General features: G+C 39.3%; 1 protein-coding gene across 3 annotated transcripts in view; it reads right to left on the bottom strand.

The window, feature by feature from the left end:
* The window catches only part of DNAH5 (dynein axonemal heavy chain 5), a 226,653-nt gene that overhangs the window by 40,374 nt on the left and 170,079 nt on the right, over positions 1-16,200 (bottom strand). For all 3 annotated transcript variants that reach the window (XM_016152142.2, XM_036225601.1, XM_036225602.1), the window contains exons 59-65: positions 14,868-15,071; positions 10,788-10,967; positions 7,139-7,276; positions 3,561-3,696; positions 2,444-2,760; positions 1,748-1,903; positions 707-889 (exon numbers count right to left, since the gene is read on the bottom strand). In XM_016152142.2, coding sequence (XP_016007628.2) covers positions 707-889; positions 1,748-1,903; positions 2,444-2,760; positions 3,561-3,696; positions 7,139-7,276; positions 10,788-10,967; positions 14,868-15,071 — 1,314 coding nt within the window. The remainder of the gene's footprint in view (positions 1-706; positions 890-1,747; positions 1,904-2,443; positions 2,761-3,560; positions 3,697-7,138; positions 7,277-10,787; positions 10,968-14,867; positions 15,072-16,200) is intronic.

Genomic DNA, 16,200 nt, shown 5'->3' with positions numbered 1-16,200 from the left:
GGCTTATTCATTTCTCCGTCTAAGACTCACGGGTTCCCCAGAGAAGATGCTCACTCAGAACAAGGAAGTTTCTAAATTATTGGCCATTTTTCATTGCGCTTGAAGTTATCCCATAAAATAAAAGTAGAGAAAATGGAGCTGGAGTTATGTCTGTAGAGCATAATCAAGCCAGAAGCCTCCAGAAGGTGCTCAGAGAGAACCCAGGGTCACAAACATGTTCTCACAAAGTATACAGACCTCTCTCAGATAACAAATAAGAACTGGAAATGTGGTGTATTATCTATGTACATTTAAATTTTACATTCCAAAAGCATAATGATGAATCAAATGAAAAGAAAAAAATATACATGGACTAGAAATCTAAACGTCTACAGGTGAATAGAACTCACAACTCTTCAGAAAAATAAAGTAATATAAAACCAGAATAATGAAGCTGAAAATGAGACTGATATTCAGTCCCACAGGTGCATCATTGGTCCATATGAAATCGGCTGGTGATATATGTGATTTGTGAGATGCAGATGAAGCGTATGGGGTAGGTAACTGGTTACTGGTTATCTAAGATACTTGGCAATTAATAATGGGAAAAAAAAACACAAGAATGAAAAAGGGGACATTCAATCCTAGTATGGCTTTAATTATATCGTTTCACCAACAAAAAAAGTCACACCACCACGTAGAAAGAAGGAGGCTGAGCCTTGCTCACCTGCTTCTCTGTGAGAATGACTCTCCCCAGCAGCTGATCTTCCAGGCCCTTCGTGGTGACAGCAAAATCGACCACGGAGGTCCGAGCGCTGACCTCGGGCGTGTAGGCCGGGTTGGGCAGCTTGGTGGTGATGTACAGTCGGAAGCCGCCCATCACATCTACTTCCCTGTCACCCACTTTCACCTTTTTTTTTTTTTAATAAAGAGAAAGTTAAAAGTCATAAAACAGAGCTTCATTCCACTGTGTCTTTTTTGCACCGGACCGAGTATCGCTTTAAACCATTACACGCCTGAAGATAATTCATACTAAAAAGGCATAAATAGTCATCAGGCAGTCACAGGGCTACGAGCCACTAGGGAGAAAGGGAGAGAAGGGAATTCAATATGTGCCTTACAATAAATGTCGAATTCATCGCCAAAACTTTTGTGAACATACTGCAGAAGTGAGATGGGGTCCTCACATAAAATGTGGTTTAGAAGTCAAGGCTAATGACCTCGGGCATGCACCAAAGGGGCGTGAAAAGTTTTATTACTCACATAATGAGGTTTTCTGGGGAGGGTAGGCTAGATTCCCAAGCAGGTCCGAAAAAATTACTCGAGAGAATCAGGATGGGCAGCTGTTTTAGGGTTTTGTCATGGTTAGGGAATAGGGCTGGAGGGATTCAACACACAGGTACAGATAGGGGGTGACATCATGTGAATTTCTCACAAGTGCCGAAGGAGAAGGTACCCAGATTTTCTTAACAGCTGGCCCAGATTTGGGATGGAGGGGGCGAGGGGCATGCTGGGGCCTGGAAACCAAACATCCAGTCCAACGTCAAGATGGAGTCAGATTCATTCATTACACATGTGAAGGAGACATTCCTAAAAGGACCACTTTTGAGTACCTGAATCTCAACTCCAGAAGTGTACAAGAGAAAAGCAAATGCCTCTTGCCACGGACTTGAATTTGAGTTGCTGCCTATTGAGGGAATGTCATCTATGTCACCTTTTCCTGGCCTCATTGTAACTGTTCTGTACATCAACAACAGATTTAACTTGCCTTGAAGGTAGACCCGGTCTTAATGAAGTTTCTCTCCAAGACATTATCCAGAACTGGATCTAATTCCTCCCCAACATCTTCAATCAGCAAGGGCCTTCCGAGAGAAAGACTGTCCTCCAGGTGGTTTCTGAAATACTTGTGATTTAGAGATGTGACCTAGAAACCAGACCAAAACGTTTGCTCTCGACAGATGCTCTCATGATGCAACGCACAGATAACTGAGAGAAAGTGGTGCCTGAGCATGTCAGCACAGGAGACAGAGATGTTAGAGACCCTGACTTAGAAGCACATTTGGTAAAATGGTGCAGAAAGCTTATACACTGTTTCCATTCTTTTCCTTAGCAAACCATCATTCCCTTTTTACTGGAAAGCATTTTTACCGCCACCACTGGACTGGTTACAAAGTGTCCAAATAAAGTGCTGACATTTAATGTGACACAGCTGCCCCCTGCTCGGTTCATCGAGAGCCTGAGACCCAAACGGAAGTCAGTTTGAAACCTTTGAAAGATGGCCTCAGGGGAGCTCCATGCAACCACCAATAATGCGATTTTCAGAAATGACTTCTAAATATTACTATCTAAATATTAATATGTAAAATTATCTCTAAATATCAAAACTTTCTTTATTCTCAGATACGTGTTAATCTGAGGCAATAACACTTGATTAATGGCATAAATATACCTGAGCAGCAATTACCTGGAGCTCGTTTTGGCTTTCTTTATTTTTAATCCAGATCTTGCCTTGAGTCTGAGGATCGATTAACAAAGGATAGCGAGATGCCTTTGTGACGATAATTCCATTCTGGATGGACAAGTCATCATTTGGCAGGCCTTGGAGGTTCCATTCACTAATGGTAGGAGCATCGATCAACATCTCATTGAGATTTAGACTATCTCCAAATGGAATTTCCCTGGCTTTCATTTCCTTCTGCCAGTCATGTAACAGCAGATTGCGAAATTCTTGGTTAAACGGTCCAGAATAAGACAGAAAAGCCGTGGCCAACAACACATCCCCTAAAATGGAAAATGAAACACCACCGAAACGCTTTATGATCAATCTTGTAATTGCGCAGAATATTAAGAACAAAAATAATAACCGTTTTTCTAAACAAAATTCCAGAAATCGAATTGTAACCACATGCTGCTGTGCCTTAGCGAATAAGCAATAGTTTAGTTCATTGCTAAAGAGGATCCAAATGGTCCTCCAAGGGCTGGCTGCTGAAAGTCAAGCTCCGGACCATTCTGACTCTTGATGAATAGGAGAGCATGACTTCTGAGTTTAAGATATTAAACGCGAGAAGACAAAGCCTCCATTCAGAGTAACCTTGATCAAGATCACCAGTTACTCATAGAAGAATCTGAAGGTGATCTGATAGTTTATCCTTGTTACCTTTTTCTACAAAGGGGCTCGAATGTATGGTGATGGAAGGAGATCTGACTTTGGGTGCTGAATACACAATGCAGTATATAGATGATATATTACAAAACTTTATACTTGAAACCTATGTCATTTTATTAACCAATGTCACTGTGTTAAATTTAAAAGTGGCCTGATAATAAGAGGATTAAATGTCATTAACACATCAAATAAGGTGGTTGCATAGACACCAGACAAATAACATTCATCCTTCTGAAATAGCTGGAGACACACACACACACACACACACACACACACACACACACACACACACAGAAAAAGAGAGGGAGGGGAATTAAAGTTATCAAGTGTTGGTTTGTGCTTCGATTAAAGCTAAAATTTGCTAACTCCCTATCACAGTCAACACGTAAACTCATTAGTAAAGGAATTCACTCACCTACGAGTCTTTTAGTTTGCGCAGCAAACTCTTTGCTTTGCTCCGTCCACCTCGCTTTCTCTCCTGCCAAGCCCCCGATCAGCGCGGAGGCCGTGTGCATCTTACGCCGGCATCGCTCTGCATCTTCAAGCAAGGTCTGAAAAAGGTCGCGACCGGGAGAAAACTTCTGTTCAGATAAACACAGCCTCTCGCTCGAAAATACAACTTGTACATTATATATGACCTGCCTTTCTGAGACATGTGATCAATTTCTGTGTGCCGCTGTCAGCCAGGGCCTAGTTCCATGGGGCTTGGATGGGGCCCTGGGCCAACTGGTCAGACCCTCCCCAGATGTTAACAACTAAGAGGCCATGGAAATTTGCAACATGTATGCTTCCCTTATTAAAAAAAAAAAAATAGAAATAAAATCTAAGCACATATGGTAATATCATCTAGCACGAAAAGAACAATGGAATACACATCTCTATATAAAAATTGGGAAAATTCCCATGTTAAAGTTCTACCATCAACATCGCTTCGCCTAACACCATACCTCCTTTCACGTTAGGCAAAATTCTACCTTCAGATTGTGCCGTTCGGAAGCTTGTTCATGAATTCTAGACACACCTGGCTCCACCCGCCCCTCACGACTGCTGCTGTGTCAACAAAAGTCCTTTAACCAACACTTCCACATACTACTGCCACTCAGGCTTAGTTGTTTAAAAAAAAAAAAAAAAGATTCTATTTCTTTATTTTAAGAAACAACTGCTAATCCTACTTGTCAAAAATTTATTCTAGTGAAATAATAATGGATATGGATAAAGATTTAGCTCTGTGACTAGTCACTGACAATTCAGGTATAATATTTACACACATTTATACATCTACTTTTAGCATAGATATGCTAAATGTCTAACAATATAGGATTATTTAAATAAATAATGGTATATCATAAGTAAGAATACTCTGAAGGCATTAAAAATTATCTTATAAAAATGTTCATAATCAAGAAAAAAATCATAATAGATCATTGTTAAAATTTCAATTTATAAAGCAGTATGTATTGAATTTTCTGTTATGGTTTTAAATGGATTTAAAAATGTATGTAAATTGAGGCACATGATCAGCTATGAAATGATAAAGAAAAAAAAAAAACATCTCCAGGGTTACCTATATGTGTTTTCTATAAGAACCATGAATTGCTTTTGTCGTAATAACGAAATACAGTGCATTTCACAAGCAAGTTATTTATTACAGTTCCTCCTGGTCTACTCCGTGTTCCTTCCCACAGAGTTAATGCAGAAAACCTAAAAAGCGCAGCTGAGAACTTCACCCCCACAGCTACAATACCCACATTTGTTTGCTTCTCTCCAAGAAGAAAGATGCCAGCAACATCATTTATTTCTGGAACCTTTTGACACAGCATTTCATGTAAAAGATAATTTTAAGGTTGAGTTGTCTTCCCACAATTCCCCATGCCTACTCCCAAGTGGCCAAATAAGAAAATGCCCCGGCCCCCCTCCCTCTCCTGGCTTTGTTTTCTGGCAGAACGGGATGGGGGAGGGAGAGAGGCTGCAGGATGGGGGAGGGAGAGGGTGGGATGGGGGAGGAAGAGAAGCAAACGTCTGAGAGTGCAGCGGGGAGGGGTGGGTTTCCCCTCCCAGCCTGGCCGAGGGCTGCAGAACTTTCCAGGTCCCATAAGCAGTTCCCCCGGCCCTCTCTCTCACAGTGCCCCCTGCGTGCAACTAGCTGGCCAGAGAGAAGCAAGACACACACTCCTACAGGGACCACGCGGGGTCATGAGGTTCTGGCTGTGACCATAAACTGCAGACTCAGGGCCCTTGCCCTGTTTTCTGGGAGTCCATACACCCCCAGAACTTTCATGGAGCCCAACGGAGGGACAAAGAACAATGAAATAACTAAAGATCAAGTTCACTCCAGCATAGTAATGGCAGACAAGCTTACGGCCAGAATTAGGTTTTTAACTTAAAAAAAAAAAAAAAAAAACTTGACATTGTTGAAACTTAAGTTTTAAGTTGGAGCCATACCTTTGGGGTAGCAGTTCTTGTGTGGTCCTATATGACTATTTACCTAACAAATAGCAGAAGCTCAAAAACAAAAAAAGCTTATTGAATGAATGAAGGCAAAAATGTTAAAAGTAAAACATAATAAACATAAGGCTGTCAAGTATTTTACTGTATTCAGTACTGCTCCTGGATATGCATGTCCAAGAGGTAAAAATTAACATGCCTTCCTCATGGTTTCTAAAGTACTTTTTCAAATTGCAATGTTAATTTTCTCTTTGCAAGTGAATTCTATAGGGCATAAGTAACAAACCCAAATAAGTACTATGTAATTAACTCCTTAAAACGTCTAAAATGCTCCTATTTTGCTTTCAGGGGACTTAAGACAAAATATGATACATTCTGCACATAGTGAAACTGAAATGTTCACCTAAATTATTATCGGGGAATAGACTGAGACAGCAGGAATCTCAATCCAGCCAAGAGAAGGCTGAAGAGGGTCAGGGGTAAATTCCATACAATCATCCAGGAAAGAACAGAGTGAATCTAGCTCTTATTTACCAAATATAGGATTCGCCAGAGGCAAAAACAGATTTTGTGGGGCCGGAAGCTTACGTAACCTAGAGACAACTTTAAGAAAATCATTACAGTCTTCTCACAGATACAAAATGCCAAATGGAACGTAGAACTGAAACAAGAGGAGAAAAAATCAGTCCCAAGTCCTGGTGACTTAGTAACCCAGATGCCTTTCCTCTGGGAGCTCTAGGGGTTCCCTCTGAATGCTTCCACATCGAGGCTTGCCAATCATTCTGCACAGAGCACTCTAGGCAACACTCCCAGCATTCACAGGGGCCTGTGCAAGTGAGGGCCTCTGCCTTGAGGACCAGAAGGAAGGAGGCCCCAACGGAGCCAGAATTAGTATAAATAAAATAAAGAGCTTATGGCCCAATGTATACAAAATGCATGAACCTAGATTCTGAAAGTTGCTAAAGCTACAAAATATGTATAGGTTGAGAAAGCTGCGGATGGTCATCATCATCGGATACAGCCCTGTGGTTGGTCACACCGGTCCCGCAGAGAGGTCAGGGTAGACATCAGAAGACCAAGGTCTAGTCCAGCCCTCTGACTCAGACCTATGACTGGGAGCCATTCTCTTGTCCTCAATGGGTTCAGTACCTTTCTCTAAAAGGAGAAAAAAATAAAAACATCTATCCTGACTACCCCAAAAGGTTGTTTCAAAGATTAAATAACTGAAAGGACATGACTTGAAAATTTTTTTTAAAAAAGGCACACGAGACGCTGATAATAAGGAAATTCAGAACGTTCGTGTTCCAGAACTGACTCCTGTCTTAGCTAAAAAATCCTGAGGTCTCGCCAAAGGTCCTTGGTGTCTGTTTGAAACAAACCCTAGGGCTTAGTGAGGAATCCTGTGCTGTGCATGTGTTATTTATAAATTAAATAAAACCCTGTCGAAAACCAGACCCTTGGAGTGAGAAAGCAGAAAGGGAACGAAGGGTGTAGCACAGCCGTGCGTGTAGGTATGCGACGGCCCCTCCCAAGCCAGACGACAATTACCTGCTTTTCAGTCATGGCCTGTTCGTACTCAGCCTGAACCTTATCAAGTTCTGCTTCCTTGTCGTCCAGCTCCGCCTGGGCCTTCTGCAGGTCCTGCATGGCCAAGACGTGGCGATTCTCCTGCACCACCAAGTTGGCCTGCACAGGACACACATGAGAGGACAAGGTGGGCAAACCAAACGGTCAGCATTTCAGAGTCCGAGAGAACCGGGCAATGTCTCATGGTTGTACCTTTTCTTCGTTCCATCCGTGAGGTCTTTTCGAATTGCATTGAGTCAAGACCAAATCTTCATGTGAATGTGACATAAATGTTTATGCGCAGAAAATCAGAATCATTAGAAGTCAGCAACTTTTTCCCATAAAGTGCCAGATAGTAAATATTTTAGGCAAAATCAAGACTGTTGTTTAGGTATTTATTTAAAAACATATAAAAACTCTTCTTATTTCATGGGCTGTACAAATATGGGTAGTGGGTTAGATCTGGCCTGTGGGCCACAGTTTGCTAATCTCTGGATCCAAACATTGTAATATTAAATATTACAGTGTTGACATTAAATATTAATATTACAATATTAAATATCACAATATTATAATAGGTAAATTACAGAACATTATAATATTGAGAGTTGTAGAGAGAAAAAAAAATACCTTTATATTTAAAACCATCAGCCTAGAAGGACTGATCGCTGTTGATGAAAATGTTAAAATGAGGCAAAGAATAACTATTTGCTTAATATCATAATGTTTTTGTGGGTAGTGGTTGTCTCGATGTCACTCCTGTAACTTTCATATATTGCTGGCTTTCCAGAAAAGAACTGCTACCTTGAGCCGTGACCAATTAAAAGTATTTGTTTTAAGGAAGCTAACAAATTAGACTCCATACACATAATCAAAAGCAACATCAGCAGAAGATGAGGTATAGAAAATAGTCCATGCTCTTAGAGTGTTTTTAGATTGTTTTGATAATTTTTTTGATTGTTTTGAAAATTTAGATTTTTTTTTTTAAATTTTAGATTTTTTTTACAGGTATTTAGATTGTTTTGAAAATTTTTTTGAAATCGAATGTCTCCTTATTAAATCTTTAAAATGTTAAAATTGACATTAATGGAGAGATCCACTACTAAACCCACATTCTTTCTCAGGAATTTGAGAAGAAATTGTTATCTTAAAAATATTTGTCTAATTATTTTTCTCTCTGAAAACTTCAGGCTCTGAAATTTTGGCAGAATTATTCTTCAAGCAAAAGTTAAGAGTTCCATAACTGATTCGGACTAATGACAGGCAAAAGTATGGCTTTAAAATTATCCTTTAAAAAAACCAACTCTTGGAATATTTTTTCCTCAACTCTCTTCTAAATTGCACCTGTGTCCATGGCTTAAAATGGAAGAAAGGTAAGGTCCCTGTGTCAGCTCACCAAAGTCACCCACTAATGTCAAACTACCACAGCCCTAAAGATTTTGAATATTTCAAAAACTTTGCCCCAAAATTTTTTTAAATGAAGCTTTCGAAAGTCACTAACCAGAAGGTATAGAATCATTCAAATCCACCTGCTCACTTTAGGAGCTGTAGTGTTCTTTTCAGGTTACTTAAACTCTATGAGCCTCAGTTTCTCCACTGAGATGTTCAAAACTACCTCCTAGGGTATGTGTGTGTGTTTGTGTGTGTGTCTGTGTGTGTGTGTGTGTGTGTGTGTGAGAGAGAGAGAGAGAGAGAGAGAGAGAGAGAGAGAGAGAGAGAGAGAGAGAGAGAGAGAGATTAAATAACATATGTAAAAACCCAAGTCTGGAATTGGAACCTGGCATATAAAAAGAGTTCAGTAAATAGTAGATATTGTTATTGTTACTATCAGTGTTCAATCTTTAAAGTTTTACTGTTGTAATATTCTGTTTATACAGACTGGTATTTACTGGTTTTCATAGATTTTTCAAGGCGAGATCTCATTATAACAAACTTGACTAGAACCTAAATGGCTATAGGTGTAATTAATGTTTAAGTTTATTCACTACCAGAAGACACTTGGAGCACCAACTGTGGGATGAAAGGAAAGTGGCCCTATGTGTCTTCGTTACTAATTAGCATTGAAGAGGTTCCAACTGGAGTTTAACAAGTGTCCTTAATCTCGCCCCACTTAGGAAGCAGGAGCTGGCGCGTGAAGCCCCTCCAGGAGTGGGCGACGTTAGAGGCCTCGGTCTGGATATCCTGATGTATGAAGCAGAGGTGCCAGATGATAACTTGCACTCTGTCTTCTACTTCTCCCTGCATGGTGATTATATGGGATCCACGCACCTTTGTGTATCTTTCTGATTGCCATTAGGAGCGGCCTGACAAAATGAATGCATGCCGATGCCGGACGCTCCTAAGAAGGTAGGCGGGCGCGCCCGGAACAGACTTCTCAGGAGCAAGTAAAAGCTCCCCCTTTCTGAGGGCGTTCTCTTCGCTTCCTGTGGTAAGGTCTAGATCATCCTGGGTTTGGGTGCTGCTGAAATGTCCTGAACATAGGCAAGACATCTGTGTTCTTATGTAAGCTGTCTTCAGAATGTCCACTATTTCATAGACTTTAGCTCACTTATTTAAAATAACTACAACGAAATAAAAACTATCCATCACGAATTCAACCGTGATTCCTTTAAAGACAGTATGTATCCTTACCCACTAGAAAATTTGTGAAGGAAGCCCTGTACATTTGATATGATGGTTACAGTTCAGTTACGATCAGAATGTTCATTTTTGAGCTCTACTGGGGTCTTCAATGGTCCCAGGTTCTAAAGTCAGCATGACATCAATTATTTGCTCTAAAAGTCTTTTCTTCTAAGGTTGCCCGAGGACCTCAGGGCCTCCGTCACTGAGTAAATGGTCCTGGTCTGGTAATAATTAGAAACTAAAAGGGGACTTGCAACTCTATCCTTATCTTCTTTCTATTCTTGATTATTTTTATCATGATTACTAAACTCCTCGGGTGATTTATAAGTCTAAGTGAATTTTAGTTGGTAGTTGAGAGAGATCAGACTCATACAAAAGCAAAATAACCAACCACGCCATAAGGTATGAGTTTTGAGACATTGGTATCGCAGTTTCAAACATACGCTTGCCTCTCCCTCTGCTGAAGACTGAGTGCCATTGAATGGTGGGGGAGTGGGTGCCAATGAAGCTTAGAAATGCAATTACTCGAAAGGAAAGAAGCATATTCTAAAATCACATTAAACAACAAAGGGATGATATTCAGTTTCTTTCCTGAGGGACAAAGAGGAGAGAAAAGACTATGTCATGCCTTGTGACCAACACCAGCCACTGTCATCTGTGTGCCAGCCCTTCCCTGGCATGAGATCTGGGACATTATCAGGGGGTTCTGCGCTATAGTTTTCTGTGTTTCTTTTTTTCAAGTTGACATCGTGTAGGGAAAATATCCAACAGCCCACACTGGACTTAATATCCTTGTAGCGAGTCCACGCTACAGGCTCACACCATTCTGAGGGAGCAGGATTACAGAGAAGAAAGAGACGTCTCAGGTTTCGTCTTCCTAGCAATTGCTGGCCCTGGGGAATTTGAGTACAATAACACCGAAGGCTGTGTTGTGTAAAAGGACAAGACCAGTTGACCTGGAGACCTCCGGCAGGTACGTGCATCAGGCAGCTCTACCTGGGAGGCTTACCTTCAGAGGCAACACCTCTCTGTTTATAGAGAAGAAGGAAGCCATGGCTTTGGTCCAGGAACAAAGACCGGCTACGTTCCCGCACACGCGCTTAGCAGTTTCGATGTTGTAGTCTGCCATCTCAAAGTAAGGATTCAAAAGTTCTATCACTTCTTCATTGATCGTGTCTTTCGGGAATTGCTATGGGAAAAGAGTAAAAGTAAGTCAAAATACTTCTTTCCGTGAAGTCACTCTCTCATTGTGCTCACAATGCCATTGAAACTGCTGAACAACCAAAATGGGTGAATGACTTGATATTTTGTCACTATTTCAGTATATCGGGCAAAAGTACTGAAGGTGAAAGCAGCGTGAGTAACGACAACAAAGAAGTCAGAGTACAGTTTATCTTCTGGGGACAAGAGATGCAGACCTTAAATAAATTTACTGGGATCCAAGGAAAAAGGCAATTTGTTCAGCAATAAACACTCACATGGTTATTAGAATTTCCAAAGCGATAAAATGTTTATGTCATTAATCCTAAATAGGTGAATTATAAACCCATACAATCAACAATGAAGAACAAATACACACAGGTATAGTCGGCCTAAGGACATATATATTTAACATTTAGCAGAAACTAAAACTTGAATACATTCAGACAGAGGTTCTATTAAACTTTTCTGAAATGTGAAGATAATAACTTGAACATTAGGCCTTGAGGGTGATGAATTAATTTTTAATCACAGAACCATTAAGAATATGAGAAAATTGTTTTCTTCTGGAGTGATACAATTTTTTTTAAATAGTAACAGAAAGAAATTTTTTTTAAATGTCTATCTTACATCAAAAGAAAATACTGGCCAAACGATAAAATTCGATCTTTTTAAAGTAGTGTTTGAGCATGTAAAAAAGGATGATTAAATGTTTTCCAAAAAGAAAACGAATGTATCACCTAAATAATTCAGTGAAGTCTTCACAGAAGACATAATGTAGGGTAGAACACAATCTCATTCAGACCTGTTTTCATGCAAATTTCTTTAAGGAGACTTGGGAAAAAGTGAAGCCAAAAGAAAAGTCAGAATATTTGGGAGCAATAGAAGAGCAATTAGCAAGGGAGCTTCTAAGATATACATCTGCTCTGCCACCAGATATATAATGCAGGACCCAGAGTCACTCGCCAGGATTCTACTTGACGTCCAATTCATTGTCACATTTTTCTGACTTTTTGAGTCTCCTCTGTCACCACTGCCATCCTAACTCACCCCAAGTTAATCACCACCTCTTCTCCACTCGGATGGCATGTTATTCCTTCACAGTGGCACTCACCTCATAGAGTCTCATATTTTAATTTTCTGGGACAAATTTGTGTGGACACCGGTTGCATAAGCCACTTATTGCTATAGCTTCTGTAATAGGCTCTAGCTACAGCACCCACTGGGCGGTGCTGAACTGAAAACCGAATGAAAGGTAGCACTAAAGTGATCGCTTGGGAAACAGATGCGGGTCGGGCATTACCAATTAGTTGTCTCAAGATCTAAATATGAAAGATAATGCAATAAAGATTCTAGAAGAAAACACAGGAGCATTTCATTCTGCCTCCGTGGTGAGCAAAGATTTCCTAATCAGAGCACAGGAAGCATTCCCAAGGAAAATACTGAAAAACTGGACTACATTAAACTTAAGAACACCTGCTTATCAAAAGATTTCATTAATGGGATGAATAGCTAAGGTAGAAATTGGGAGAAGATGTCTGCAAAACACAAATGATAAATTACTCATATTTTATATATAAAGAAATTCTATAAAGTACTACAAAATTAAAATGGACAAGAGACCTAAACAGGCATTTAACAAGAAGTCCCAAGAGGTTCATTAGTCATCAGGGAAATGCAAATTAAAACCACAGTAATAAGATACTACTGCAAACCCATCAGAACAGCTGAACGTAGAAAATGGTGAAGATGTGGAGCAACTTACACACCATTGATGGGTGTGTAAACTGATGCAGATATTTGTGAAACTCTTTAGCACTACCTACTACAGCTTGATTAAATGTATAAATTAAGACTCAGAAATTCCGCTCTTGAATATACAGCCAACAGAAATGTAAATATGCTGACCAAATGACCCGCAGACCGATTTCCATGAGAGCTCTATTTATAATAACCAAAAACTAGTAGCAATTCAGTAATTCATCAACAGTACAATGGACAACAAATTGAAGCATATTAGTGTTCACGATGGTGCTGATTTATACAAGCTCATGAGAAATGATTGCTAGAATTTCAGAAATTCTGCGAATTGGTTGTTAGAGACAGCCATTGTTAATATTAAATTATATAACTTACAATTAAATTTTATTTGAAACAAAAAATATATATAGTCAAATAATATATAGCATGATTCTTTTACTACATTTTACGACCTATGTTTTTTGAGGTCATTTACATCTATTTACTGCACCTATATGGTAGAAATACTATATAATAGTGTGCTATTATGCATCTCTTCCCAAATCTACATTCAGCATCATTTTTATAGCTGGAAATTGGCCACTATGGGATATTTACACTATGGAAATTGACAAACACTATAAATCAGAGTTTTTCAGTTCTTTTTTTCTCCCCAGAAAACCAATTGTTAAACATTTACTATACACTACTGCAGATTCATATACTGGAAAGCTAAATTGCAATGAAAAAGAATGAAATACTATTCTGTGCAATAATAAGAATGAATCTCACAGATGTGTTAAGGAAGTCAAAACAAAAGTGTTCATATAATATAATTTCCTATATGTAAATTATATTATTCTGACCTTTACACTGATAGGCAAAACTATTAGTATAAAGGTCAGAATAATAATCATCTTAGGAGAAGCTATTGACTGGGTTGGCACACGAGAGATTTCTGAGGTCTGCAAATAAAAACCTTGATTTCAGTGTTCATTAATAGGTATATACATATGTAAATATTTATCAAGTTGTATACTTTAAATATATGCACTTTATTATATGTAAATTCTATCTCATAATAAAATAAAAATGATGTAAATTAACACTCAAAAATTACTATTGAGACTTGAAATATATATATTTCTATTCACATGTATATAATATATGCTCCTATGTACTGTCTCCTTAAAAAGAATTTTTAAACTTTGATTGAAATACGTCATTGAGGCTAGTGACCACTACATGAGTTATATAGATCTCTAACCACTATGCTGTACAACTGAAACTAATATATTATTGTATGCCAACTATAATTGAAAAAAAACTCATTGAATTGTACAATGTAAATATGAGCAACTAATTGTCTATTGTATTATATGTCAATAAAGCTAGGGTGGGGGGGGGAAACTCCTAAAATTTGTCAGGAAAAGCTATAATGCTTATAATGTCTTACATCTGAAACAGAAAAAGTCTACTCTGAAAATATAGTACAAAACACATAGGCAGAATATTATTCAGCCTTGAAACAGAATGAAATCCTAACACTGTGACCACATGGATGGACCCGGAAGACAATACGCTATGTGAAATGAGCAGAAAGACAAACAGAGTGTGGTCTCGCTCCTACGTAGACTCTACAGCAGTCAGACTCACGGACGCAGAGAGCGGAATGGTGGTGTCCAGAGGCTGCAGGGAAGTAAGGGGCAAGATGCTAGCCAAGTGGTACGAGGCATGAGTTATCCGCGACGAGTAAGTTCTGGGCACCTCACATACAGCAATGGGAATGGAGCTGACGATACCAAATTGAATACTTGAAATTTACTGAGAGGGTAGATCTTAAGTGTCCTCATCACAAAAAAAAAAAAAGAATAAAAGAAAACGGTAACTATGTAAGGAGATGGATATGTCCATTAGCTTGATTGCGGATATTATTTCACAATGCACACAAATACCAAAACACCAAGTTGTATACCTTAAATATACATAACTTCTATTTGTCCATTATACCCTAATAAAGACGAAGGAAATTAGTAAGCAAAAATGTGAATGTTGAGTAAATTCTTTTTAGAAACTTATTCCATTAAAGGACTCAGATACACCAATGCAGTCTGGTCCCCTCTTAGCCCATCACTCCTGAGCCACGCACCTGTAAGTTCTGTAGGAAGTTCCCTGCAGTCATCAGCTTTAAGGATTCCTGCCAGGAAGGAACTGGACAGCTCTTCTCCAAGTCAGTTTTCACTGCGTTGACTTTCCTCTGAAAGAACAGCAGCACGCAGTCCATGATCCGCATGATGAGGTGAGGCGGCCGGCCCAGCGTGCGGACGGTCGCAATGTCTGAAGGCTTGATGGTCTGTGGGAGGAAGGGAGGTTGTCATCCAATCTCAGATGAGAAAGCGCACATGGAACTGTCATCTCTAAAATGCTACTGTTTCGACAGAAGAAAACAAGCATGTTTAAGTTAGATACAGTCACGGGGGCCAGATGCATATTTAATCCCAAAGAAAGGTTTAAATGTTTACAATTCAAACTGACGATGAAGATAGAAATGTTGGTGAGTCGATGAGGAGCTGTGACTTCTCTAAAACCATACAGACCACATATAGTGTCAGGAAAAAAAAAAAAAAAAAAAGAGTGTGTAACCTGAAAGAAAAAGACTAGTCAGCACTTAGGCAGAGACCAGGAAAACTCCAGCATTAGCAGTGCTTTGTGACTCATTAGTTATGTAGGGCAGGAATCTGCCTCTCTCGCGCGCGCGACCTGTCCAAGTGGACTGACACTAGCGGGCAGCCCAGGGGCTGACAGACTGAATAATTAGAGGTTTCTTAGCTGGGAACTGACCTTTAAATGACAGAATCTGAGCAATAAGAATTTTACTAAGCTCTTAGAGAAATTCTGTTCCATTTCTAGTTACAGAGATTCTTCATAGCGTAAATTATTCAATAGTCACATAGAGCTGCCATGACTATTTATGGAATAAGTATTGGGAAAATATTAAATATAAGAATCTGATGCAGTCACATTTCTAGGATAAATAGTGTATATTCATTCCTTCCGGATCTTGAAAACTTTCCATTTTATTTGCATTCACGCCCCTCCTTGCCCAAGGAGCGTCTCATCACAGCTAATAATCTTTTCTCCAAAGACTGAGAAAAAGAAGAAAACCACTGGACTTGATAATTAGGAATATAACTATATGCTGTGAAAAGGCTTGTTTCAATAGAACAGTGTTTGTGAAAGCTAGACAGCTGAAAGTGAAGAAGAATTTGTATTTCAAAAAAAAAATAGAAATACCAGATAGACCTTAATTTGAGATGTATGGCTATAAAGGAAAGAACAGCAGCCAATGAGGAAAGTAGAGCCAAATTAAAGTCATGTAAGATATAAGAGCTGAACACGCTCATTTTACTTTAGTTTTAGAAAGGGGCGTTTTCAGACAAGACTGGGCTCAGTTATGTTAGGTGCCCGGGTAAAAGGAGTTG

This window comes from Rousettus aegyptiacus, unplaced genomic scaffold (genome assembly GCF_014176215.1).
Source record: "Rousettus aegyptiacus isolate mRouAeg1 unplaced genomic scaffold, mRouAeg1.p scaffold_m13_p_8, whole genome shotgun sequence".
NCBI classification, from domain to species: Eukaryota; Metazoa; Chordata; class Mammalia; order Chiroptera; family Pteropodidae; genus Rousettus; species Rousettus aegyptiacus.
Note: the sequence above shows the minus strand (reverse complement) of the source record. Positions and strands in the feature narration are given on the sequence as shown.